We start from the raw sequence: 27,560 nt of genomic DNA on the forward strand, positions 1-27,560 counted from the left end.
TAAACTTGTTTCAATAGTATGCTTATGTAAAGGAGATTATGTGAACGAGTCTGGGTAAACCGTAAACGAACTTATGTGATAAGGTTTATACGGTTATAAAGGTTGTGTAAAAGAGATTCCAAAGGAGTTTTTGACTAGGTTAAAGAAAGGTTATATGGGCAAAAGGTTATGGTTGTTAAGAAAAAATTGTAGTTTATGAGTTTATTAATTAATGAGAGTTCATGAATATAGTTTTTTCATAAGAATTAAAAAGGTTTTTGGGCCAAGAGCAAAGTTGGTGATTAGTTCATAACTAATCGATACTTTGAGAAATTTGAGCTTTTCAAAAGTGATCGTAGGATGTAAAATGAAGATTGTCGTTGAAAGGAGGTGATGAAATTAAGCCACATGTGTATGTTTAGCCATGCGTTTGCCAAGTGGTCAAGTGGCTAACAAAATTCCTAAAATGTGAAGCTTAGGAAAAAGCTAAAGGGATGAGGAAAAAGGACAAACGTGATGAGATACTGGGTTCTTTCATGCATTTATTAAAATAGATATTGAGTTATTATAAATATTAAACCGTTGAAATAAAATGTTTTATTTATGGACTCGAGAGTATAAATTTGATTGTTTTAATAAGTGTTAAGGTGATTTAGGTGAATTGTAATATATAGTCTCTCGTAATATCAATATTGTCAGCTTTAACCAAGTTAAACTAACCGATATATTTTTTTTATTGCCTCACTAGAGATTTTGTAGGAGGTCACTCATCTAATACTACTTCTACTTGAACATACTTAATTATGTTATCACCATCAAGCCCAATAAATAATATGTTTGGCAAGACATTTTTATAACTTCACATCTCTTCAATGAGTAGAATATAACAATATATGGGATTTGTCTAAATTGTTACACGAATAATAACGTGACATCTTGGACGATCTAACAAGTATTGTAGACATTCTATGATAGTAATAAGGTTGTTTTTTAAAAAAAAGTTGTAAAGTTTATAATTGTGAAGAATTACTATAATATTTTAGAAGTTTTCTTATAATATGTAGTGATGTGTAAATCTAACAAAATTATGCACTTTGGTTTTGGGGTGTGACAACTAACCTAAGATTAATTTCTATATTATTCGGGTTCCTAAAAGCCTAAAATCAAGTAATCTTATACAAGAAAATAACTTAATTTTGCTGATGTAGACTTTTGTAATTTAAAGGGAAAAGACACTGATGGGTATTAGTCATGCACTGTCCAATACCGTATTGTCATCTCATTTCTACCATCAATTATCCACAAACTACAAAATCACCTACAATACCTATCCACAAGTACCTTAGAATTTTTTTTATTATTTTTTAGCTCCCCAATTACAATAAATATAAAAAATGAATCAATTTTATGTAATAAACATTTGTTATAGAATGAAGCTATTCACCCTACTCACATGGGGTGACGGTGGTGTTATGCACCCTACCTATATTGTTAACCCGTCCTCCCTAAATCTTATAATTTAGTGTTAATAATAAAGTTTGTTTTTTTCCGTAATCTAAATTCTTTTTTTTAACCAACACAATATTTGCGCTTGTTTAACCATAATGAGTCCCAGTATTTTCATTTTTTTTTCCAGCTCTACTTCATTGTTATTCACATGATCGTTCTTTGTCCTCTTTTGAAGTTAAGCTTTCCATACTATATTTCATTTTCTTTTTAACCAACAAATTATGCTAAATGTAACACCATATTAATTTCACGTATCCATGTCTGAAAACGGAAAGAAGATCGAAGATCATGCTACAATCATGATACATGCATGCATGCCCAAGTTATTCAATCGTAATGATGTTAACTTCTTGCAATATACTAACATAAATCCCAAATAAGAAAAAAATGTCTCTTATGAGGTATCTCACAAGAGTTCCTTCATTTCCTTATGTTGTTAATTAATCAACTTGACGTGTATGCATTATCTTCTTTTGTACAACTAATATCGCATTTTTTGATGCAAAATATCACCTAATTAGCGATAACAAACCTAAGACAGACAAGCTCATGAATCTTCTCACCTCTAAGGTCGCATAACATTTGATAACGCGACATTCTGTGTATCATTTGCCCTATATCACATTCCAACGTGTATTACAAGTCCAAGAACGTACAAGTTACACAAATGTCTCATGCGATAAGGTTAGGTTTCACGGGTTTGTCTTTAACTTTTGAAAAATTGCCCTTTTTTACTTCCAACAATTATTTACTCTTCACCTTTTGGCTCATGAGATAGATCTTCGTTAAAAAATTCTGTAAGGATTATGCAAAGTACATTTTTATCAAAATTGTTTTAAAAAATAAAAGAAAAATAAAATCTCTATCCACTTTCGTGCCCTTTTTGTCAATTAGTCCATATTTCACGTTGCTTAACACCTTTATTAAGATCACCACCCATTTAGTTGGAATTCAACCTACCAACCTTTGTCGAGCAATAATCAAAGAGTTTAAACAAAATGCTTACATCCATCCCACATTACCACTTGACGAATAGAAATTAAAAGAAAAAAAATCTAGTGCACTCCATATATTCCGTGGTGGTATGTAAGCTTATATTTTGAACAACAATGAGCGCCAATGTTGAAGATCTTCCTAGGTGCTAGGGCAATTCAAATATAACCCCCCCCCCTCCCCGACTGCCATCATTAATATCTGCTATCATGCGTCGCTCCCCTCCAAGGAAAGCAAGAACGAAAAATGGATTTGGTTTTACGATATCATCCTTATAAGTACTCAAGTTTTAACATTTTAGTAGCATAGCAAAAGTAAAAGTTTAGAATCACTTCAATGGGCACTAAAATCTATCATTATAACATCTTTAACATTTTAGTAGCATAACATCTTTAACCTGCGTGAAGATTTTTGTACTAAAATTGTAAATTTTGAAACCTTAAAATAAGTGTTTAAACAATTTATCGCATTAACAACTAATATGATTTTATTTTTATACAACTCGAAGATTAATAATGATTGTGTATGTAGTGAAATATTATGTGATTGATTCAAAGATTTAGATATAGATTATAGATGGACACCATCCCTATAAAATTGGGTACATTTGGATAGCTCAGGTTAATTTTGAGCTGTCATCGTATGAATGTGTGAAAATTTTGGTTAATCCATCTTTTTCGGTCTTAAGAGAGCGATTTCAGTACTATTTTTCTAGAACTAACTAACATTAACTAAAAACCAAAATTTCAATAATAAACGACAAATTTATTTTGTTGTAATACATGTGACTTTTTATATTATTTAATGTGGCAGTAATCCAATTGAAAATGCAAACACAATCTGAGTGGATATGGACACGTTGGTAGGACTACCAATGAGAGGAAGATAACATTATCAAAGGCACATCCCAAATTATGCTGACGTTGCACATAACCGACACGTGTCAGTTTCCTAGTGGTTTTGAGAAAGTACAAAAAGCTAAACCCACTGAAAGAATAAGGTCAAAGTTATTGTCGGAAAAGCGCAAAGGACGGTACTTTTTGGGCATAATTGTTAATTAGTTAATATCGGTTTATACTAATTAAAAATATAAATAAACGGATCATAACAAATATTTTAAGAGACACTTAATGAGATTTTATTATGCAAAAAAGTTATGTGTTTTGAAGACAAATAAAAAACTAATTTTACAAAGATAATTATATAAGTGTAAGATTTTACCCATCTCGCTTTGGTTTCACTTGAAATTAAGGACTTCTCGTTTTATTGCTTCTCCAAGTAGAAACATATTTGAGAAGCAAATTAAAAGCTATTCTTTTATGGTGTTCGCAATACTCTTTTTGCAAACTCTTTTATTAATGTAAAATTAACACTTTTAGTTACTTCTTTTTACCCATCAAAGTGCGTCAGACGAGGCAATCTTGCTTTCATCGCGTGACTATACTTTGAAAGGTTTTTGGTTATTTATAAGATCTAGTAGATTTGAGCCATTACAATAAGATAGTGTAAGGTTCATCATTTCTGTAATATAATTTCATAACATGTACCAAAACATATTTCATATATTGATGCATTTGGGCCATGCATATGCTCTTGAGCGACATGATGAAACCCGTTAGAAGGGCTATTTTGGAATTCAAGCCCCTTAAGGTGGGTGATATCGTTTGTAAATTTATCATACTATGTACGACTAGTAACATAACCCCTTATAATATGAATTTAAAAAATGCGAGTAAACTTTGAGAAAAATCACTTTCAAACATTTTTTTCTCTTTTAGTATCTTATTATTTTTTTCAAAAAAATAAAATTATTTATGTAATTAGTTAGTTACATATATGTAACTCGTTAGCTACATATATGGACCTCGCATGAGATATATGAATATAACTTTATAAGCTACAAAATTTTTTTTATTATTTTTTATAATACTAACCTTACAATGGACGATTGGACACTCTTTGAACCTTTGGAATGTGTATGGTCTTAGCATAAAAAGTTGAAAGACAAATACGAGGACACAAAGCAATAAACAAGGCTTCGTGTAAAATTTTGTAACCAGTTTCAGTTAAGTTGCTTAGAAGTGTCGACATAGCCCCATGTGAAGTATAAATGTTTATAATCTGTTGTCTAAAAATATCTACCTAGTTATGTCTCAATCACAAGTACAATATAACATTTAAATATGTTAGGTGATGTTAAAATCATGATTTCCCCTGTAATATAATGTTAAAAGTTTGCAATAAAAAACGTAAAGTCGTTTATCATGATTTCCCTAGTTATGTCTCAATCACAAGTACTATAACATTTAAATGTGTTAGGTGATATTAAAATCACCTAACATTTAAATGTCTCCCTGTTTATCGATATCTCCCTAGTTATGTCTCAATCACAAGTACAATATAACATTTAAATGTGTGAGGTGATGTTAAAATCATGATTTTCCCTGTAATATAATGTTAAAAGTTTGCAATAAAATACGTAAAGCTGTTTATAGATTCTTTTACGATTAAATTACTTTTTATTTGAATGATAATATTAACACAAACCAAGCTATATCTGGATAATGGGTAAGCGAGCAACACTTGACATTTTATAAATTTATAAGTAGTTCAGATATTTTATAACTAAATCCGTGTTGTAATTTTTAATCCTTTTATTTTGATGTGTTCATTGTGTCTCGTGACTTCTTAACACTGTTTAATAAATCATGCTAGTTAATGAGATAAACGTGTAGTGTCATTTTATTATTAAATTAACCGCTTATATCTAATCGTCAATGGTAGTTGTGTCATTTGTGTTACTAATATGGTTAGCTTTGATTGTGTAAAAAGTGTCGCATTCGGGTTTACTACTTATGCTAAACATTTCATATTCGGTAGTTTAAAAGTTATGATAAATTACATTTGCAAAGAGAACGCGTTATAAGATGTAAAATTGAGATGCAACGCCTGTTAATGGATGGGGTCTCGCATGTTTGCAATAGTGCCAACAAGGAAACTCACCCCCACCAAAAAATAAGCCACACACGTCACACTAATCCAACTTTGTCTTTTACACCTTATTTACACCTTAAAACCAATTGAGCTGGAAATTATGTGTTCGTCTTATAGAGGACCACGGTATCACCTAAGAAAATGCAAAATCACATTTAGATCATTCTCATCCAACCCCGTATATTATGTGAATGGTGTTTTATAATTTAAAAATTGATTTAGGGTGATGTGAATGAGTTTTTATATTTTAGAAAACACAGTGATTTTTCTGTATACTTGAAAAACTATTGTTCATCCCCGTATAATTTATTAATATATTTTGAAAATGATTGTGAATGAAGGAAAGAGAAATGGTAATGATTAAGGTATAAAAAATATTATTTAGTTGAAAATGAGAAAGAAAATTTAGTGTGTTTTGCATAATTTTGGATTTAGGGATAGAGAATAGGATGAGAATGCTTTAAGAGCATTCTCAACCTATTCACTATCATCCTATTCCCTTATGTGAGGGGAATTTGTAAATTATATGGTATGGTTATAAATGGTTGTAAGTAGAGAATAGATAAAATGTTATATGAGAAAGTTAAATTTGAGATTTCACTGTTCACACCGTATAATATTTTAATATTATTTTAAAATGATTGTGAGTGAATGAGAGAGAAATGATAAAAATAAAATTATAAAAGTGTATTATTTAATTGAAAAGGAGAGAGAAACTATAGTTATTTTTAGTGTAATTATATGATATATATGGATATACGATATGGAACTGAATGTGAATGCTCAAACATTTTAATGGATACGATTCAGTTTACGGAAGTGTATCACATGCGTTTCTTAACCTGGATGCCGCACGACGTTAGTACCGTGTATGGTCTTGCACGACCCGAGCTTCTTGTTGACTTGGGTGGTGTGTGACCATACACATGGCGAGCATGGGCATGCTTTGGTGTTTTCTCATGAGAAGGATGCATGATCATGTAGATGTCTTCTTTGATGGGAGCGTGACCATGCATGTTTTCTTGACATTCCCGAATTTCCTTGTGTTAAGTCTTTTTCGGCTCTTTTCATTCGAAACGTCCAAAACTTACATTTATTCAAAATGAACGATTTAAGTAGCGTTTCCAACGATAATGCCCTAAAAAGTACCGCCCGGGGGGGGGGGGTTGTTAAATGTGGATGATAAATATGTATAATTTAGTGCATTAACAAAAAGTAACTAACAAGTAACAAAGCAGCCCAACAGTAGTCTGATCCAAGCCCAACCCAATAAAATCAAGACCTGTTGGTCCAGGACTCCAGGCCTTGATTTAGTATTTTGAAATTCAGAAAAGTTCATTTTGGTTTATAATCCTAACACACTTAATTTTTAATTTTTTGAACAACGCAAGTATCCAACAAACTTAATAATCAATTACATAGATGTGTTCCTGTGGAATGCTAATTTGTGAGAAAAAAAGAATTAGAATCATTAGTTATATATACATGTATAGCTCATATCACATACAAAAAAATTAATTTTCAAGTTTTTACACACATAATCTAGACATATTTATGTAAAAAAAAAACACGAATTAAAAATTATGGTCATCTTAAAATAACAAATATACAATAAGAATATGCTTTTTCTTTTGTTTATTAATGTTTATTTGATTAAATGATATTTGTTAAAAACAAATATACAAAATTTTAATTATGTCAAATTTTAAAGAGAAAATTTTAGTAATTTTCTCCTTAATTAAAGGCCGTAATTAGAATCTCATATCTGTTTATTATTCAATTAACTACCCCATAGTATGGGATGGGTTATGACAAAATCACTTGACAACGTTATGTTGGTCGTTTCAAAGAAATGTAGAAAACAAGATTCAATAATAAGAGCAGGTTATGTCCTCCCTAGGAAATTAAGAATCAAACTTGTCTTCCACAAACAAAATTCCTTTCTTTTATAAAATAAATCCACTTTTCGTTAAACTCTCATCTTACATTTCTGAAAACTAGAAGCAAAGCAATCTTTTCAATATCAATCAATCTAACAATTAACTTTGCCTATAAATCGCACAAACTTCCTTAAAATAAAATCAAACATTTGTTTGCCTCGTGATTTGTGTGCTCAGATTCTTTAGCATCTAAAAAATTCATAATATCATGGCGGCTTCTCCAAGTTCGATTTTGAAACAGTCTGAATCAGTAGTAGAAGCCATGCCGGAAGCTTTGAGGCAGAGCCGCTATCATATGAAAAATTGCTTTAAAAAATATGTAGAAAAGGGAAAGCGGATGATGAAACTCCACCATTTGATGCAAGAAATGGAGACCGTCATCAAGGACAAATATGAAAAGGCTCAAGGCCTACTTGGTTTCATCTTGTGCACAACCCAGGTCTATAACTTTTTTTTAACGGCTAACATAATATCAAAAGATGATGGTTAGAAAAAGCTAACCATCATCAATCTGTTCTTACACACATGTAGGCCGGGGAGCGATCTATGCAATACATTAAATATTACGAGAACGCATGTAATAAAATTAATCATTACTCTTTCAATCTTAACATTTTTTAAAATAAAATAAAATGATTGAAATCTAATGTTCGTGCGCTAATCTTTCTTAAATTAAAATATTACAAGCAAATTTCTTTTATGTACATGTGTAGTTAATATGATCTACACATTACCTACATAATGTGTATGTGACGGTTAAATAATGAAAAATATATGAAGAAATTATTAGGATGTTTTCATAGGCATTAATTCTTATGTAAAACAACAAAATTAAAAATATGAACCATTGATCAAAACATCAATTAACTTAGGTTCTTTGTTCTTACAATTATTTAGTATTATGTTATAAACCTCAACCTACATTGCCATATAAATTTGTACCGGACTTTCTAAAAGAAGAGATGGTTTATCTCACAGGAAGCAGCAGTGGTTCCTCCTTCTATAGCCTTTGCTGTAAGGCCAAACCCGGGATTCTGGGAGTTTGTTAAAGTCAACTCTAATGATCTATCGGTTGAGGGGATCACCGCCAAAGATTACTTGAAGTTCAAGGAAATGATCGTCGACGGGACATGGTATGTATGCAACATTTTGAAGTCATGGTTTCCCAAATCTGTGGTTGAAAACTGATATTGATATAATTAAATGCTATCAATGTTCCAATCTTTCAGGGCTAATGACGAAAATGCTTCGGAGATAGACTTTGGAGCAATGGACTTCAACTTGCCTACCATGAGCTCATCTTCTTCCATTGGAAATGGAATTAACTACACATCAAAGTTTATTACTTCTAAGCTTTATTCTCAGTCTGACAGCCAACAGCTGCTTGTCGATTACCTGCTCTCGTTAAATCATCAAGGAGAAGTATGAATTATGAAACGAGTTTCATTCTATAACATTTTACAGAAAATAACAGATTTTTACTTCATTTTGTAAATTTAAAAATCATGTGTGCAGAAACTTATGATAAATGACACTCTAAACACAATTTCAAAACTTCAAGCGGCTCTAATAGTAGCTCACACCTCCGTTTCTTCATTACCGAAAGACACACCATATCAAAGCTTTGAGCTTAGGTAACGTTTGATTTTTCTTTTGGATAAGTGGGTGGTTTAGGATTCTATAAAGTGCTTTTAGATGTTTGTCCTTGATGTTTTCTTTAAAGCGGCTCTAATAGTAGCTCACACCTCCATTTCTTCATTACCGAAAGACACACCATATCAATGCTTTTAGATGTTTTCTCCAAAATCAATTACTTACGCTTTTTCACCAAACTCTATGGAGTTTGCTTGCTACCCCAAAGAACTTGCCGAGTTCGCTTGCAGGGGCATCGAAAAAGTACATGAATTTCGAAAAGAATGCCTAGAAATACTTATACCTGAATCCTAAACCACCTAGTAATCCAATTTAATTTATACTACCAAAAACTAAGACATATGATCTATATATACAGATTTAAAGAATGGGGGTTTGAGAAGGGATGGGGAGATACCGCAGAAAGGGTGCTTGAGACCCTTCGGTTTCTATTGGAGGTTCTACAAGCACCCGACCCCACAAATCTGGAGGCTTTTTTTAGCAGGGTTCCAAGCATATTCAATGTTGTTTTATTCTCGATCCATGGTTATTTTGGCCAATCGAATGTTCTTGGCTTGCCTGATACTGGAGGCCAGGTAGTTTATGTTTTGTATCAAGTTGTGGCTATGGAAGAGGAATTGCTCCGTAGGATTAAGCTGCAAGGACTCAGCTTCAAGCCTCAGATTCTTGTGGTGAGTAAAAGATTTGTTTTCTCATTTTTGGCAAATTCTATTTTGATAATCCAGACTGTAATCTGTTCACATACGAATAGGTCAATAAGTTGTAGTTTGGGTTATTAAATCCCAATGTGTCTTCAATTTTTAATCGAAACATATTTGATATTCTACTCACTGCTTGCATTTTATGATTTAAACAATTAGGTGACTAGACTTCTTCCTGATGCCAAAGAGACCAAGTGTAACCAAGAGTTGGAACCAGTTCTCAACACAAAACATTCACACATTGTAAGAGTCCCATTTAGGACCGAAAAAGGCATTCTTCGTAAATGGGTGTCTCGGTTTGATATCTACCCATACCTTGAAAATTTTACTCAGGCATGCTTCTTTAAACTCGCTTTGTGTTCGTGTTTGTGCTCATAGATCTATCTTTTATGGGATATTAATTACTGAAACTGAAACTATTAGGATGCAAGTGCAAAAATCGTTGAAATGATGGAAGGGAAACCCGATCTTATCATTGGAAACTATACTGATGGAAATATGGTGGCATCTCTCATGGCTAACAAACTTGGAACCACATTGGTATGCGATGATCATCTTCATGATGTTAACAGGAAACAATATAAATTTTCTTTACATAAATGATCTAACTGATGGATACCTTTTCGCAAATTTACAGGGAACAATTGCACACGCTTTAGAGAAGACTAAATACGAAGATTCAGACATGAAATGGAAGCAGTCGGACCCAAAATATCACTTTTAATGTCAATTCACAGCTGATATGATTGCAATGAATTCAGCAGATTTCATCATCACCAGTACTTTCCAAGAAATTGCTGGAAGGTTTGATATTCAAGCTAGCATAACCACATTTCTTGTTGTCAGTTTTAACTTAACAACTTTGATGCTTTGTTTTCAGTAAAGATAGACCTGGACGGTATGAAAGCCATGCTGCATTTACACTTCCAGGCTTATATAGAGTTGTCTCAGGCATCAATGTATTTGATCCAGAATTCAACATTGCTTCTCCAGGAGCCGATCAGACAGTTTATTTTCCTTACACTGAAACACCGAAAAGATTCACTACTTTTCAACCAGCTATAGAGGAATTACTCTTTAGTCAAGTAGAAAACAACGAACACATGTGAGATCGATAAATATTGTTAATTATATCATTCTATTTGTGTTACGCGTGTTTGATTAACTTGTTGACATCTATGCAATTTGACGGTGGATATTTAGAAGACAAGAATAAACCAATCATCTTTTCAATGGCAAGGCTTGACATGGTGAAGAACATCACGGGACTGACCGAATGGTTTGGAGAGAACACAAGGCTAAGGAGCTTGGTTAATCTTGTTGTGGTGGCGGGTTTCTTTGATCCTTCAAAATCGAAAGATAGAGAAGAGAAGGCAGAAATAAAGAAAATGCATATGTTGATTGAGAAATACCAACTCAAAGGTCAAACAAGATGGATAGCAGCCCAAACTGATAAAAACAGAAACAGCGAGCTTTACCGTTGCGTTGCTGATACAAAGGGGGCATTTGTGCAACCGGCTTTATATGAAGCATTCGGGCTCACGGTTATTGAGGCAATGAACTGTGGGTTACCAACTTTTGCAACCAATCAAGGTGGTCCAGCTGAGATCATTGTTGACGGTGTTTCTGGATTCCAGATTGATCCTAATTATGGGGATGAGTCCAGCAACAAGATTGCTGATTTCTTCCAGAAATGCAAAGAAGATCCTGGATACTGGAACAAAATTTCAGAAGGCGGTTTGAAGCGTATATACGAATGGTAATCAAATATTGAGCGTTGACGCATATACTAGCCGAAATTAAATATTGTTAGTTAGGATTTGTTTCTGATTTTTCAGCTACACATGGAAGATTTATGCAAATAAAGTGTTGAATATGGGAAACATTTACGCATTTTGGAAGCAGTTAAACAAGGAGCAGAAAGAAGCCAAACAAAGATATATTGAACTATTTTACAATCTACATTACAAGAACTTGGTATATATCATTTGATTTATTTTCATTAAGTAACACCGATTTAATCATTGAAAGAAAGTTTATAAGTCTCTTTTTAATAATATGAATGTCACAGATTAGGACTGTGCCCATTGCTAGTGATGAAGTTAATCCTGCACCAATGCCAAAGGGAACACAGCCTTTACAAAGGCAAGTCATCTAAACATTTTTTTTAACAAGTAGCCATATACCTTTTTCTTAAAATTTTGTATACTAATGAAATCGTTTTTCTTTTCTTTTTTCTAATAGACGCACACAATCCATGTTGCAAACGTAAATCAGAAATCGATTTTTTAATGAAAAAGTTTTGAAATGACACACTAAAGTTCTAAAAGTGTAACTCTTGCTTTATTTCAGGCTGTTTGGAGCTTAAAGGATTGATCGATGGTAATGCACCTCAGACCTCAGTTCAAGATGTGACTACATAACCTCTGATCATCATCCAAGACTACGTGAATTCATAACAAAAAAGCAATTTGTGTACATGAAATACATAACTAAAGAAAATAACATTATTATAATGAAAAATGCCTATGAACTGTATTTGAGTGAAAGCTATTAAGCTAACATGTATTAGAAGAACAGAATTAAAGAAATTCACATTCATTGTCTATGTTGTGTTATAATCTCTAAAATTTGCATTCTTAATCCCAACTTAGATTGAGTTATCTCAAATCGCGAACAATATTATAAGTTAAAACCGCCAATTTGTGTGTGTATGTTGGGGTGGGGTGGGGTGGGTGGGTGGGGGGGATGGTTCTACTCATGAGCTAACCATGTAGACTAGAAAGAATTGAACAAGCTACATCAGTCCTATTCGAATTTCTACAGGCGAAGAAACAAGATGGGGAACACAAATTGAACAGGTAAGGAGACAATCCCTGGGTTGTTTTAGTGTCCAATATTTCTGACTGCAACCAATTATTACACGATCTGGAACATGCATATGAAGGTTAACTTTAATTGGTATTCATGGAGTTTGAGATATAATAAGTGCGAAGGCGCTGCTATTTCGGTCAACTCCTTAGGATAAGACGCTTCATATCGGTAATTTAAAATTGGTAAAATAGATGTGGGATACCATAAATTCGAGAAATATAGGCACAAAATGTGTGAAGGAAGCTAGGAGCAAAACCCTAATAAGTGAATCTAACGGTTTGAAGATGAAAAAAAGCAAACCATTGATGAATATGCCTCAGGACTTATCGGGATCTCATCTAAAGTAGCTACACTTAGAGAACTTATGAAGAAAAAGTTAGTTCAGAAACTCTTCACAAGCCTAAATGTTGATTACTCGCCATATTACGTGGGCACCATTCTAGTATGTGATGCGCGCACGCACACACACATGAAAAATCAACAATTCTCTGTGACATATATATATATTACATAGATAAATTTAAAAGGTACAAATTTGCCCTTCGTATTTTGTGTGTTGAAATAAATTACTACATTCAAGTACGTTCGCTCAATTGTTATAAAAATAAGCAATAAGGTAACAAATACTTATATATAATTATAAATCATTTAAATGAAAAACTGTATTCTATACGCATGTTATTATAGTTGGCTCCATTGCGGTGAAAGTATCACGAGTGCAGTTTTCAGGACCAAGGCTTACAGGTAGTTCTCCCTGCATTTTAGTATGCATAAGGAAATACTGTCTATCAGTTCAAATACAAAACCATATCATTCTGTAAGAATGAATTTAAAGTACCTTTAGGAGGTTTCTAAAGTAAGTAGTTGTATAATTCCCTGACGGAAAGAGAATTTCTATTAGGTCCGCGAGTACTAGTTGTGGTTGGGACACTGCTCCATCAAACCAATCTAGAAAACAAAATGATGAGAATATTAATCCAATTTGCAGAGTTCACTAAGTGATTATTCTTGTAACGGTCAGAATGGGAATGTCCTCTAAGGGTACACGGTTTGAAGTTGGGACGGTGCAAAATTTGGCCGGCGATGGAGTGGGACGGTGTTCCCATCCATTCCCTCTCTCTATCTGGATTCCGTTCAAGTCAAATTTTGATCCTGTTCCGATTCCACATTGTGTACTCTAATTGGAGTGGATCGGTAGTGCTTGTTTAAAAACTTGTTTAGTGCGTTTTTGAAAAACATGTAAGTACTTGTGCTTTATTCTTAGTGCATAAGCAACGTGATGCCTTTATAGATGAGGCCACGTCACAACTTTCCGTCAATTGGCCTAGGGACCTCACAAAACCCACACTCTCTCTTCACAAACGGTCCATGACCGCTCGCCAATTCTGCCTCACCTATCTTCTCTCTTCCACCGAATCATTTGTGAGGGTCCGTGAGGTTCAACAGGCTTGCGTTACTGATGGTTTTATATGCGTATTTTGGGAGGAAATATTTTGTGGTTCAAAATTACAAGTTTAACCGTAGCATGATTTCAAGAAACTCATCATGTTTTTCTTCTTATAATTGTATGTATAAGCTTAAGCTGGTTAGTTCATAAGGAAGCTGAAACACCCACGTTGATTGTTTAATTATAGGATCAATCGTTTTGTTTAATTAACTTATAGCTAGTTATAATAGACAGAATTCTTAATCAGCCAGCAATTAAATAAGCTCCAGTAGAACATACCAAGAGCCAGATCAGTTGAAAGGCGTTTATCGTGTCTCCACACACTTGGAAATGAAAGAAAACCAAAACAAGATTTATCTTCTATGTTGAGGTGTTGCAGAAACAAGGTTGCGTTGTAGCCAAACGGGTCTGAAGTTACTGTTCCATCAATCACTACATCGACAGTCTAAATAACAAGGAGTCTGAGTATAAGTTTGAGGATGAATTTGAATAAAAATGAGTGGCACTTACACATAAAATGGCTTGAAGTTGTTCCAAGTCTTCAATAGATGATGTATTGTAGGTCATTTTGTTTATGGAGTCATCCAAGTTCTCTCCACCTGCATCTTCTATATACTGTTGTACAAGTACCAAAATGTTGGTTTTATTAGTTTCACCTGCTAAAAGTATTTCTATTCTGATAATATTTGTTTCCTAAATATTAATAAAATTTTGGAAAGACAAGGAACAGGACAAATAAATGGAGTTCATCTACATTTCTAGCATATTATAATTTGCAGCTTCATCAAACAAATGCATTTTCTAGTTACATGAGTGTCCTCTTAGTTGCTACTAATCAAATTATAAACTTGTTCTTCTGATATTTAATTTGCAATAGCATACCTTTAGCTTGTATGCTTCATCTGTGAAAGTCCAAACTTCCTGCACCAAGAGAAAGATGCAGATGTAGATATAAGCTTTATCTTTTTTAAACATTCATATAAAAAGTTTTTAGGCATACATACATCATAAAACTCCATCCAGGCCACTACTGGTTTGAGGTTTTTGCCTGCTGCAGAATTAGCCAAGCACATGTAATTGCCTTTCACCTGCATAATTACCAAAATCATCAACACTCATGTGTGAAATGTAACTCGCACGCTCCTCATAATCAATGGCATTTGTGTGAATCTTTTCAGCCAGTGGTTATATATTTGAGGTAACTAACATAAAGAAAATCAAACCATGCTACACTTACCGCATCGTAAATTTCATTTGCTCGCACTTCCTCGTTTGCGAAAATTCCCAGGTACTTGATCCACTCCGCCCTCTAACAACTCAACGATCAACAATCATGATATGTTAAATTTCGGACCCAGAATCTAAAGTGGAAAATATTTATGGAATTGGGTTTTGAAAGTGATTATATAATAAAGATTATTTAAGGATCTACAAGTAATGTGATTGTAACACTCAAAATGATCAAAATTAGTATTAGTTTGGGCAAGTTCAAAAGTGATTAATAAATTAATCAAAATGGGATACACTATAGTTTCACATTGAAACCTGATTATGTGCAAATATTATCAAATTAATCGTATAATCACTTTCAAAACGCAATATCAAATGCCTTCTGAAAGATATAGTAGGGAAGTACTTGGAGAGGAGCTTGCTCGTCCGTGGGAACAAAAGTAATGTAATTGCACGATTCAGTATTTTGATAATCGTTGTTGCCGATGAAATGTGCAGCATACTCAGAAAAATGTTGTGGTTCACTGTTGTTAAGCATTTGAAGTTCTCCCTCATTGTATAGTTTAAGTAGACATGGAGACGCTACCTTTTCTGATGTAATGCCTTTCATGGTTGGCATGAGTCCTAGAAGCTGTTCATGTTTTGGCAATTCAATAGTTAAAATTGGTTTTAAACAATCTCAACTATGCTTATTGACAAATAACAGTCTCAAATTAACACTTGACGGGTGGCAATCTCAACTAAAGATGAACGTCAACGGTCTACAGCTAACAAAACCTAACGCCATTAGTTACAGGTCGCCGGAAAAACAATATTTTTGGCCGGAAAACTCAATCTTTTCGACCCAATCCTCTTTGTAACCTTAGATTAGACCTTTATGAACATTTTTCTAGTAAAAGTTCAAGTTATTAAGGTCGCCGGAACCCTTAAACCACTGTCGGAGTCAATTGGTGGTGCTCGTGTGCTGGTGGTATTTGGTTGGTGGTGTTCAGGGTTGAATTTTTCAACGAAAAATGTGAGTTTTCGGCCAAAACATTTTTCCAGTAACCTGCAAATAAATACACATTTAGTTGAGTCCGCCACTAGCCAAGTGTTAAGTTAAGACTTTGCCAATAAACCATAATTGAGATTATTTAAAATCAATTTTCCTTATTTCTAATTATTTGTAATGTTGTGGCGCAAGGATGGCCCCCAATTGTCTAATATCTAGTCAGGTGTATTATTGGATTAATGTTTTAGTAAATTAGAAGTCAATAGCAATATGTTAAAAGTGACCAAAATGAAAAAGTCTACAGGCTTTCTTCTGTTTTCATGGGCATTGCTTCTAAGTTTGAAATGCTAATAGCGACTGTCATATGCATCAAATCGATCAGTAACCGATTCTATTTGTATATGGAGATTGATAAGACTTACAAACAAACACATAACCTCACCTCGAAGAAAGACACTGCATGAATCCAAAAGAAAACATAGATATGAATATTCATGGGATATCTTATATATATGTAATAAACATTAAATCATTAATCTAAATGTTATCTTTTAGTATTCGCAGTAAACAAATTAATCATGCCATATGATTTATTATTTTGGTATGTGTGATATAATTCATACACAATGATCGTATATATATATAACTAATTCAGTTTCAAAATTAATAAATAAAGCATGAAGAGATAATATAAAATGAACCTGGAAAATAACTAACATCGATCGAGAAGTTCGATATTGGGATGACAAATGATTTGATTCTTGGGGTGCAATATCTGGTCTTTGGTGCCATCTTTGAGTTATTCTGCACCATCATAACAAATTAATTATATTATCAGAATCCAACATTTTCATTTACGCTTAATATAAAATATTCCAATCACGAATGGATGGTAGCTGGATTCGAGATTGGAATTCTACGAAAGCATTCAGAAAATGAAAAAAGACAAACCCATATATTTTTTCTAATTTTTCATTCATAAAGAAAAATATGAAACGTACTTGCAAAACTAAGAAAGTAGGGTCGAGATACTGTACAATAATGCCTTAACGTACGATAGGTACGCGAGACGTTCAAAGGCAAAAATACTAAAACGCTCAGCTGGAAAACTATAACGCTCAGGCAAAACTAAAACGCTCATAAAAGGTTTCGTGAAAAAAGTAAAAAATTGATCGATTAACGATCCAAAACTGTTTTTTCCGGTGAATCGATGATTAATTGGGTATGTATTGATGATTCCGAGATATTGGAATGTGATTTCATGAATCAATTCGTGAAAAAAGAAATTCGCTTACTTTAATTTAAAGCAAAACAAAAATAGCAGTACAACAATTGCAGGCACAACTCAACGTTTTCTTGTGGGGGGATTTGTGTTCGCACACTCTTTCTTGTAAATATCCACATATAGTTTACTTTCCAATTGTTTTTTTCTTTATCAATACTATATATAATACAAATTCAATGACATCTTAAATTTTAAGAGATATAAATATGATTGTTTAAACTTCAGACCATTACCAATACACGTGATTCTTTGGTTACATATCCAATTAGCCTATACCCACAACTTCTCTCTCTTCTCTCTCCTCCCTCTCTTCTCACATGAATATTTTTAGTACATTCTTGTTGAAATTTTACTCGCCCTATCTCCTTCAAATCATATATCTTTATTCAAACTCATCTTCTCTCCTTTCTAAAAGTTTCTAAAAATTTCTTATTGAATGATCTCATTGTACAATCAAAAATGCATAAATTAAATTGTGAAATTGTAAGGGTAGTATGGTCTTTTGATCTTAGGGAGATTTATTTTTGATATTTCAAACTTTCATCCGCGGACAGATAACATTCTAAACTTTTGATTTGTTACTTACCACTTCTAACTTTTACCATATTTTCTGGCACTCCCAAACTTAATTGATCCTAACTCCATTAGTTGTCTTGACAATGTGGCATTTTTTACATGTTGTGGGTCTCATACCATCTTTTTTCTACGACATAAAACCTCAACAACCTCCATTACCACCACCACCACCACCCAACTAACACCACCAATGGCCAATCACCATACCTTAGTCACCTTATGCAATTGGTGCGACATCGAAGAACAGAAGTTCCACCACACTGTCCGTCTCCCAACAACTTCGATGACTCTGCAGTTGTTGCGTCCTTCGTTCCACCCTCAATGTATCTGCCCAACTTGTCTCGCGTCTATGAACGCCTGCCGCCAAAAGACGTCTTCTGCTACAAATGTTCATCATCCTCCCACCATAGTTGTGTTTACTCCTTGTTCACCGGAACAATCATGTCGTCTTTCAATCCGTCGCCTTGTGTGTCGAGCCTGAACCCTAATTTACTTGTTTTAAATCTGAATCGGGTGGAAAACAGTAGCTGAAACCCTAACGCGGCTACCTGCGACGAAGATAGCATCGGTGACGATGAATAAGGCGGAATTACGGCTGCAAAGGAGGCGTAGCAGAGGTCTAAGGACGTTGCGTATACATATAAGCAAGCAATGGAAGCTTTAGATCATGTGGTGAAGTTAATGGACAAGGAATATAACAAAGTGCATGTCTTAACACGCAGATATAAGTCATGGGCACTAGTCCCATTGTGGACAAGTATTGATATAGTTTTAGAAGTAATTTTAGGTGTTGTTTGTTTTTTTGTTAAAAAGGTCTTCGCGACATCTTTTGACTGCGCCGCGCAAACTACGCGCAGACATTGCTATCTACAGACTATTTGTTTTCTGAAGAGATATCATTAAAAACGTCTGCACAAGCTCTTCTTGATGCATACTTGACTCATCCACTTCTGCGATCTTCTAAGGTCTACAGAGGGTTAAAACACTACACCCTACGTACCAACACACAATGTTCACCACCACCACCCACCCACCGCCCACCACCACCATCGTCCACCACCCACCGTCCACCACCACCGTTTGCCACCACCCACCGTCCACCACCCACCACTACCACTACCACTATCACCATCCAGCACCACCACCACCCACTACCACAGTTCGTACACCACCACTAGTTTATATTACCAATCTGCAAACGTTAAACAAACATACTTCTTCTTGTAAACTGCAGAGGTTTGGTCCATCTCTTCTTCTACGGATGTCTGCAGATATGGTCCGCATATTGCCGAAAGTTTACCTCTTAAAAAACAAACTGCACCTAAGAGTGTGTGTGGGTATGTCGTTAAGAAAACAATTAAATAATGTTTTAAAAGATTCAATTGAGATGATCATAAAAGTGCATGTCTCAACACGTTGTTTAGATTATTTTTGTTACACTGATGTGTGCTTTAGTGCTAAATAGTTTCCGATCTTTTTTAAGGCTGTTTACTACAATTTCTTTTGGACTTTATTCGATATTCCTAGGATCCAAACAATGGTCTTTTTGTAATTAGTAGCGATTTTCTACTATTATTATTCAGATGTAAATCAAGGTTTTAACAGTTTGTGCACCTTATATATGATTTAAAACAATTCAAGTTCAATCTTTTAATTTAACAAATGATTAAATGGCGATCAACGGTACTGATAGGTACCTGGATGAGAAGATAGCTCTTGCCATCGAGGTCGTTTTTGATGACCTTGAAGGTACTGCCATAATACAAATGAAAGTAAGCAGCATCTTCTAACTTCGACATGTTACCGACTGCGACGGCAGCACCCTCTACAATCCCTCCGCCAACGAGAAGCAAAAGACCGCCCAGTGCGGATAAAAGAACCTTCATACACATTAACATTTTGTATGTAAGAAGCTCGGGTACAAATAGAGAAATAAAGAATGTTGAAGACTTCAGAATTATTGAAATGCTCAATCAAACTTATAAAAGGGTTAATTATTTCGTGCAGAGATTGGCATTTTGTGAATGTGCATATATAATAAGTATATTTTTTGCATCAGCCAAAGGCAAAGGCAAAGTGAAGTGGGTGACTTATAGAGTTAGTGTATAACTTACTCCTGATCTGTCAATTTTTACAATTTTATATAAATAAATAAGTATATATATATATATATATATATTCTGTGTGGATATTCAGGCTTTGTCTTTATATTTTGAACCCTTGTTTGTTTTTTAAATTTTACATCTCATATTCTCTTTCACGTTCTTTAAAACAAATATCCATGCATCCAACCACTCCAAAATAAAGAAATGTAATGTATTTGCGCCGACTTATTAGGCAATATATAATCATATGCAAGATTTTTTAAAATTATTATGAATAAAGTTAAGCATTATCTTGAACAGGCTCTAAATCAAACAGTAAACAGCAAAAACAAGTTAGGGCTTTAGGCTAACATTTAATTAAAGTCTTAAAGTTTAAATTAAACAAACATTATATATAGATATATATTATAATGGGTTAAGTGAGCTCAAATTAATGTATTGGTGTGGTGGTAGGCTTGGTTGTCACTAAATAGGTTATGAATTCAAAATTTTAATAAACAATTTTTTTTCTTAACAATTGTCATGAATAGGTTATGAGTTCAAAACTTATAATAACCAAAACAATTTTCTTAACAATTGTTATGAAAAGATCACAAAATCTTTGATTTATGTCTTCACATTCGTTAAGCCTGTAATGTATATATTATGAATCAGTTGGTAGCATTATTATGATACACCATCTAGCTCCTGTTTTCTGGATACTATGCACATATCAAATCATATGACCTATAAAACGAACTCTATCACTTTGGGCATCTCTATTGACATATAACCGGTATCTATGTGTAGAATGATACAATCCATATGCCTAGCATCCTTTTCAAATTGGTATAGTGGTAGGAAGTTTGGGTTTTTCAACGGGGACCCAAGTTCAATTCCCACTTATAACACTTTGTTGGGGGGGGGGGGGGGACATGAGTGGCTCAATGAAGGAAGACTGGAATCTTTGTGATTTCCAGTTCGATCATGAGGGCATCCGGGTTTTACCATCAGTTGGCCTTCGGGCGGGTGGCTTTTGCCCAGAACTGGAGATAACTTAGAGGCGCTTAAGGGCTCCATACGGCTGGGTTGAGCTAGCTAGGTGGTGGTGGAGTTTAGACATTTGACATGAGTGGCTCAATGAAGGAAGACTGGAATCTTTGTGATTTCCAGTTCGATCATGAGGGCATCCGGGTTTTACCATCAGTTGGCCTTCGGGCGGGTGGCTTTTGCCCAGAACTGGAGATAACTTAGAGACGCTTAAGGACTCCGTACGGCTGGGTTGAGCTAGCTAAGTGGTGGTGGAGTTTAGACATTTGGTCATCCCGTACAGAATAACTAGACATTCTATGTTTGTTGGTCGTTAAAAAGAAAAAAGAACTCCTAGCATGATTTGACTTTCCGGTTCAATTTTGTAAAGTTTGACATTGATTCCTATTGATGAATGTTTGTGCATGCTTTTAACCAAAAGCTCTATTGGTCAACTATATTGGAAAAAGTGCAATTCACAGGCCCACAAAGTATAACACAACTCCCACCTCTAGTTCAATACGGATTTGACTATTATGACGAGACAGTTTCCTTGACCCCTACTGGTCAACCTTATTTGAGCCGGATGCAGAGAGAGAGGATCCAACAAGCCATGAAACATGCAAGCACTCTATTCTAGCTCAGTTGATTAAAAGTACTATAAGATTTCTAAATGTTGGATTACGATTGATCACTCAAGAATAAACAAGATCGTATCGGTGGAAAGAATACAAACAGTAATCATCGATCATCATAATCATTAAATGATTAATTGAATTTAAAAATCGGTACATGTACAAGTATTTTCAATTAAAACGTTAACCTATACAAATGATCTAGACGACTAGACCTGCTATTTATATACTACAGAAACATTCACTTAGAAAATACAAAATTCTCCTCAATTGTTCACATAATACCATATCCATTTTGTTACTACGTACGTGGTAACTTCTCAAGTATTCGTTGTGGATAATATTATATTATAAATTTATAATGTGATTACTACAAAATGTTAAAAGAAAAATACAAATATAAAAATTCGACCACAGATTAAATTCAGGAAACCTTAGTTTTCTCGTTTTTTTATAAGTAAACAACTCACTTTTGTATGGTTACAAACAATTGTAAACAAATTAAAAAATAATAATAATAAACCTTTTAACTAGTAATTATGATGTACCCAGATGGTAGAAAATGCCAAAGCCAAGGTCACACATGGCCATATCACCTAGTCCAAAACCACATTTGATATGCTCCACCCTTCATCTTCATCTTCTTTATCTTCATGCTCTATATGAATATTCCTGTTGCAAGATGAATCATCATCTTCTTTGAACTTCATGTCACCATTATTTGATTCCTCAAGAAAAATGTAACATATCCACATAAGGGAAACCAAGTTGACAAAAGGGCTCACTGTCTTCTTGATGGTTATCTTAGATGGTGTGAAACTCGGTAATATTTCGTACTCATCGTATATAACTCGCATGTTAGGCTTTGTTCCGCCATCAGGATTCATTCCCGGGTTCAGTTGGACCTTTACGGTTTGAGAAGGGACGATCTGGTGAAAGAAAGTTTTTGAAAGTTGTCGGGTCGACACAATCAACCCGTGACTGAGTTTGGTTTTCTCGTAAATTTGAAAGTTTGGAATTGTGGTGGTGTCTTCGGTGTTCTCCAAATTATTGTAAATGCTGCTTTCTGCTGCAACTGTTTTTAAAGTTCTTAGCTATGAGAATGAAGATGTGTATGGCGTAGCTTCTAAGGCTTAGCGATTGTACCTTGAATCTCTTGCTCTTCCCTCTTAAAAGTTGGTATGTTATCCACCAGAACGGTCTTGTAATCGTCCCAAACAGTCTGTAAATTAATCTCAAGAAAATTAGGTTATGTTTTAGCTATAACTTTATGGTTAAAAACATATATGATGCAACCAAAATTGATAAGTTAATAAACATTTTTTAGCTTGGCAGTTAACTACACGGCAACTACAAACGAAATCACAAGTTCGGTTGGCTGGCAAGCAAACTCCATTGAGTTTGATGAAAAATTGTAAGCGACTGCTTAAGTTTGTTGAAAACTCTATGACGTTTGCTTGTCACCCAAGCGAACTTACGTAGTTGCTTGACACACCAGCGAACTTCATAAAAAAAGTATCAGAACGTGCATGAGTTTGCTTGTAGCGGTAACAAAATTCCCAAAAATGCAAGAGCTTTCACAAAAACGGCTAAAAGTACTCCGCTGACTCTTAAACTACCCACTAATCCAAAAAATTACGATAAAAGCGCTAACGCTTCCTTCTAATTATTAAAAATATAATTATATGAACTATAGTAAAAAGATAGATATTACCATCTCAAGATCCTTGTTAGACATACCAACCCATCTCAAATTCTCAGCCATTCTATCAGTTCTGTGATGTTCATCACCTGCACCATCAACGACGATGGACCTAATATTCGGATAGTCTCCCACGAACCTAAATGAGCCCACATCTAGCATCTAATTGTTTCCACTATTATCAGCTAGAAATGAGAAATCATCTTCATGATGACCCGAATAGCCTCCACCCCAAGTGTTTTGATTGTTCATATTATGTGAAACTTGACCAACCGAAAGGATTTCCTGCAAAATATCCTGCTGAGGACTATTCGATGTTGCAAACTCTCGCATGCTTCCGCTTGTATGTGGCATGTTCATCAAATCCACATAGCTGGTAGCACCTTGTTGTGGGAGATCTTGTATCTGTAATGGCGGCATTGATAAACTTTGTTGCATACTTGCACATTCTAATGTTATATCAACCTGAATTTATATTATGACAAAAGTTAATAACATATTGGCATAGTTTGCTTTACATGGGTAGAATCATGATGAATTAAGCTCAAATGTTCTCAAAGTTGTAGAATAATCATTTTTTCGAGAAAAAAAGAATGAATAAACGAGAATACCGATATATTCAAGAACGAATTGATAAATGTAAAACGAAAATGCACACTAAAACACATAGATCGTCTCTTTTTTTTATAAATCTAACATGGTATTGACTATTTATAATGTTAACTCAAATTTAGCTAAAAACAATCTTATAACCAGCTAACAGCTTGGTCTAAGTAAACCATTTAACAACTTTATATATTTTCTATTTTTGTGTTTTATCAGAACATTTGATAGAGCGTATCTAGCATTTTCATCACTTCCGTCCTGCTTCAGAAATTAGGAGAAGAAAAATAAAAAATGCATATGTGCACATTAATTCAGGTGAATGATCGATCGAAAGCATTGTACCTTGGGTGGGGGATAATAAGCATTAATCCCACAGTTGATGAAACACGGATTTGAGAAAGTATATGCTTCTTCTGTTTGGTACTGCATCCATCTCCCATCACTTGTTTCACTTGACACATACGGAGGTTGATGGTTTATATTATATGAAGATGAAGCCATGGGTAGTGCTAATGCATTGCCTGTCTCCATATCTTGATCACCATCCCTTCCTCCCTCCGAATAAAGGTCCATGCTTGATGAGTTACCACTTATCGTGCCGCCTTTAGTCTTTGGATCATTCAAACTCTTCTTAAACACACGGCAAAGCGAATAAGCATCCTGCAACTTTTAGAGCCCAAAAAGAAGCATACAACGCGTTAATCATGATAAACTTCAACATGTTGTCATTCACAAGTAAGTTATTTATTATGAAGAAAGTTCACCTTGAGCCCAGATTCGCTTTCGCATTCACGCTCATCAAGGCGGTACTCATGCATAACCCAATCGCTTCTTGCACCATGTGGTGCTCTCCCTCTATAGTACACTAGGGTTTTCTTCATCCCCACTACCCGTGATTGCGAACTAACATTCCTGTCCTTACCCGTAGCCTTCCAATACCCGCCTTTGGTGGCTCGGTTTGTCCTTGATCCGTTGGGGTATTTACGGTCTCTTGGACTAAAGAAGTACCACTCCAGATCTTTGTTTGGCAATAGCGATTTCCCTATAAATGAATTTGAATAAAAATGTTATATTCTTTCTATTTTAGCCGTATCATATATGTTACATACATGCTATTATCGTTCTTATCATTTAGGTAAATGATATCACTAAGTTTATTAATTAGCCTATGGTTAGGATGTTCCGTTTTAATTTTTATATATACGGCCGTTAAAAAAAGTTATTTATATTAATAAAATAATTCAGTACTTAGATTTGCTGACAGAAGGTTATAATAAAAGAAAGGAAAAGCTGGTAATCATATCAATCTTAGGAAGAACAGATAAGCGTATGTTCGAGTTCTTTCCTCTTTAATTTGCTTTTTGACTTCAAATTTGTCAGCTAATTACTAAAATTTGTTCTTATACCAGTTAAAAAGAGGTTGGAACACCTTAATTATCAGCTAATTACTAAAATTTGTCACCTTTAATTATCAACTTTTTCCTTATTAACAATCATCATCATGATCTTGTGAGCGTTCAGGTACGTTTTTGTCTTAAAAGTATCAATCATATTTGACTGGTCTTGTGTATTTATCTTTCTGTTGTAGCAGATTATATGACATAAAATGATCTTGAAACAAAACTAAAATAAAGAGTTTTATGTTGAACCTTCTTTTATGGTTAATATAGTCATAACCAAGAACAAGGTCAGAAACATGCGTAAAGAACATCGGAGAACCTTAAATCTTTTTGCCTTTACCAACAAAAAAATGACATGTATCGGAAGGATATAAATGACACATAACCTGTTCATGATCATGATCATGCTCATACTGTTTTATATGATTTTTTTTTCTTTAGAATTTCTATGGTACATATATATGTTAAAGCACCTTGAATCCACTGGATAGTAAAGGATCTTGGATCCAACGCAGAACCCTTTGTGAATGAGAGATATAAAGACGAGAAAGATCAATGAAATCAAGTTTCAAGGTTGTAATTGAATGGTAAAGTTTGATTTGATTACCATTAACCTCCAGAATAGTTAACGAGTTTTTCGGTTTGATTCACATCTCCAAAAGGTCTGAGTTATATTAAGGTAAGGTGGCCAAAGGCCCCTATGGTCCGGTGGTTACGACCTCTCTCTTTCACGGAGAAAACGAGGGTTCAAGTCCCTCTAGGGGTATACCAATACTCAAGACTATAGGAGTGGGATTTTCTATCAAGTGATCCATCTTTGTCAAGTCCTTCTAATAGTCTACTCAGTGGGACTTTGTATTTTATATAAAGTGATATGTATTTGTCAAATCTGCTTGGGAGACGAAAGGAAGTTGATTATGGAACGTCTAAAATGAATTAGGCGTTGGGTCGATGCCCGAGTGGTTAATGGGGACGGACTGTAAATTCGTTGACAATATGTCTACGCTGGTTCAAATCCAGCTCGGCCCAACAATTTGTCAATCTACTATCAGATGGTAGAACCCTCTTGTTCTTAAAAAATACCTGATATGAAAAAATACCTGATACGAGAGAATAAAAAAGAATCCAAAATTTCTGCTAGATCTCTTCTTATTTCCCTGGGATTGTAGTTCAATAGGCAAGAGCACCGCCCTGTCAAGGCGGACGTTGCGGGTTCGAGCCCCGTCAGTCCGACGGATCCAATAAGTACATCAATTCGCCTCTCGATTTTCTGTGAAAGAAGGGACAGAGAGCATAATTGAATTCCGAAGGGGTTTCCCTTCTTTTTTTCAGGATTCTGTCGAAGAAAGAACAAAGCTTAAACTAAAAAATAACTAAAATAGTGAAGTTGATAGAATATTCCATCTTTTCTCCCGCGACTCATCTTTCTCATACTTATTTGTCTTCCAAAGAAATTTAGATCATTAAAATTTAGAACCTAATTCCTCTCTTTTTCCACTTCGCTTGTATTGTTTGTTGGGTTTTTGTAGTTGGGGCGGGTGGTTAGAGTTCGTTTGATGGTTCTATAAGGAAGACCTAAGGAAGGTAGGTTATAGAAAATAAAGAAAAGAAGGATAAATAAAGTAAAGGGATTTTTGATTGGTCCGGGAATCCCATTTTGGATTCAGTATGTATAAAAGATGTTCGTATGTTATACTATTCAATTCTCGACGACGAATTAATTTAATAGCTCAGATATTGTTATTCATGATATTGATCCGATTCAAGATCATCGATAGGTAATGCATTCATTGAATTGACAGGTGAAAGATTTATCATCTCTATGGGATTAAATCCCGAGTTATTTTGAAAAAAAAACGATGAGATTATGGAAGTAAATATTCTTGCATTTATTGCTACTGCACTGTTCATTTTAATTCCTATTGCTTTTCT

At 34.4% G+C, this 27,560-nt stretch overlaps 2 protein-coding genes, 1 non-coding gene and 1 pseudogene across 4 annotated transcripts; 2 read left to right on the top strand and 2 right to left on the bottom strand.

Moving 5' to 3' along the window:
* Nucleotides 1-7,623: 7,623 nt before the first annotated feature.
* On the top strand, nt 7,624-12,137 carry LOC143592165 (sucrose synthase 5-like; annotated as a pseudogene). Its single transcript, XR_013145868.1, has 11 exons — nt 7,624-7,854; nt 8,394-8,548; nt 8,645-8,837; nt 8,931-9,049; nt 9,427-9,739; nt 9,929-10,102; nt 10,193-10,309; nt 10,407-11,528; nt 11,608-11,746; nt 11,841-11,914; nt 12,122-12,137. The product of XR_013145868.1 is annotated as a sucrose synthase 5-like (transcript).
* Nucleotides 12,138-13,262: 1,125 nt separating this feature from the next.
* LOC143591433 (uncharacterized) lies at nt 13,263-20,379 on the bottom strand. Its single transcript, XM_077071636.1, has 11 exons — nt 19,870-20,379; nt 17,013-17,115; nt 16,754-16,767; nt 15,727-15,951; nt 15,328-15,399; nt 15,095-15,178; nt 14,973-15,011; nt 14,601-14,705; nt 14,370-14,535; nt 13,482-13,591; nt 13,263-13,397 (listed from the first exon to the last, which is right to left on the bottom strand). Exons 1-11 carry the CDS (start codon nt 20,068-20,070, stop codon nt 13,311-13,313), a joined length of 1,206 nt encoding a protein of 401 aa, XP_076927751.1. The 5' UTR covers nt 20,071-20,379; the 3' UTR covers nt 13,263-13,310.
* A 3,271-nt stretch (nt 20,380-23,650) lies between these two features.
* Nucleotides 23,651-25,340, bottom strand: LOC143593159 (NAC domain-containing protein 54-like). Its single transcript, XM_077072879.1, has 3 exons — nt 24,993-25,340; nt 24,571-24,894; nt 23,651-24,087 (listed from the first exon to the last, which is right to left on the bottom strand). Exons 1-3 carry the CDS (start codon nt 25,107-25,109, stop codon nt 23,785-23,787), a joined length of 744 nt encoding a protein of 247 aa, XP_076928994.1. The 5' UTR covers nt 25,110-25,340; the 3' UTR covers nt 23,651-23,784.
* Nucleotides 25,341-26,573: 1,233 nt separating this feature from the next.
* On the top strand, nt 26,574-26,657 carry TRNAY-GUA (transfer RNA tyrosine (anticodon GUA)). The gene has a single exon. It is a non-coding gene; the product is annotated as a tRNA-Tyr (tRNA).
* Nucleotides 26,658-27,560: the final 903 nt, after the last annotated feature.

The sequence above is a fragment of the Bidens hawaiensis genome, unplaced genomic scaffold (assembly GCF_021521415.1).
Source record: "Bidens hawaiensis isolate Kalapana, Puna unplaced genomic scaffold, B.hawaiensis_p1.1 tig00001685_1, whole genome shotgun sequence".
NCBI classification, from domain to species: domain Eukaryota; kingdom Viridiplantae; phylum Streptophyta; class Magnoliopsida; order Asterales; family Asteraceae; genus Bidens; species Bidens hawaiensis.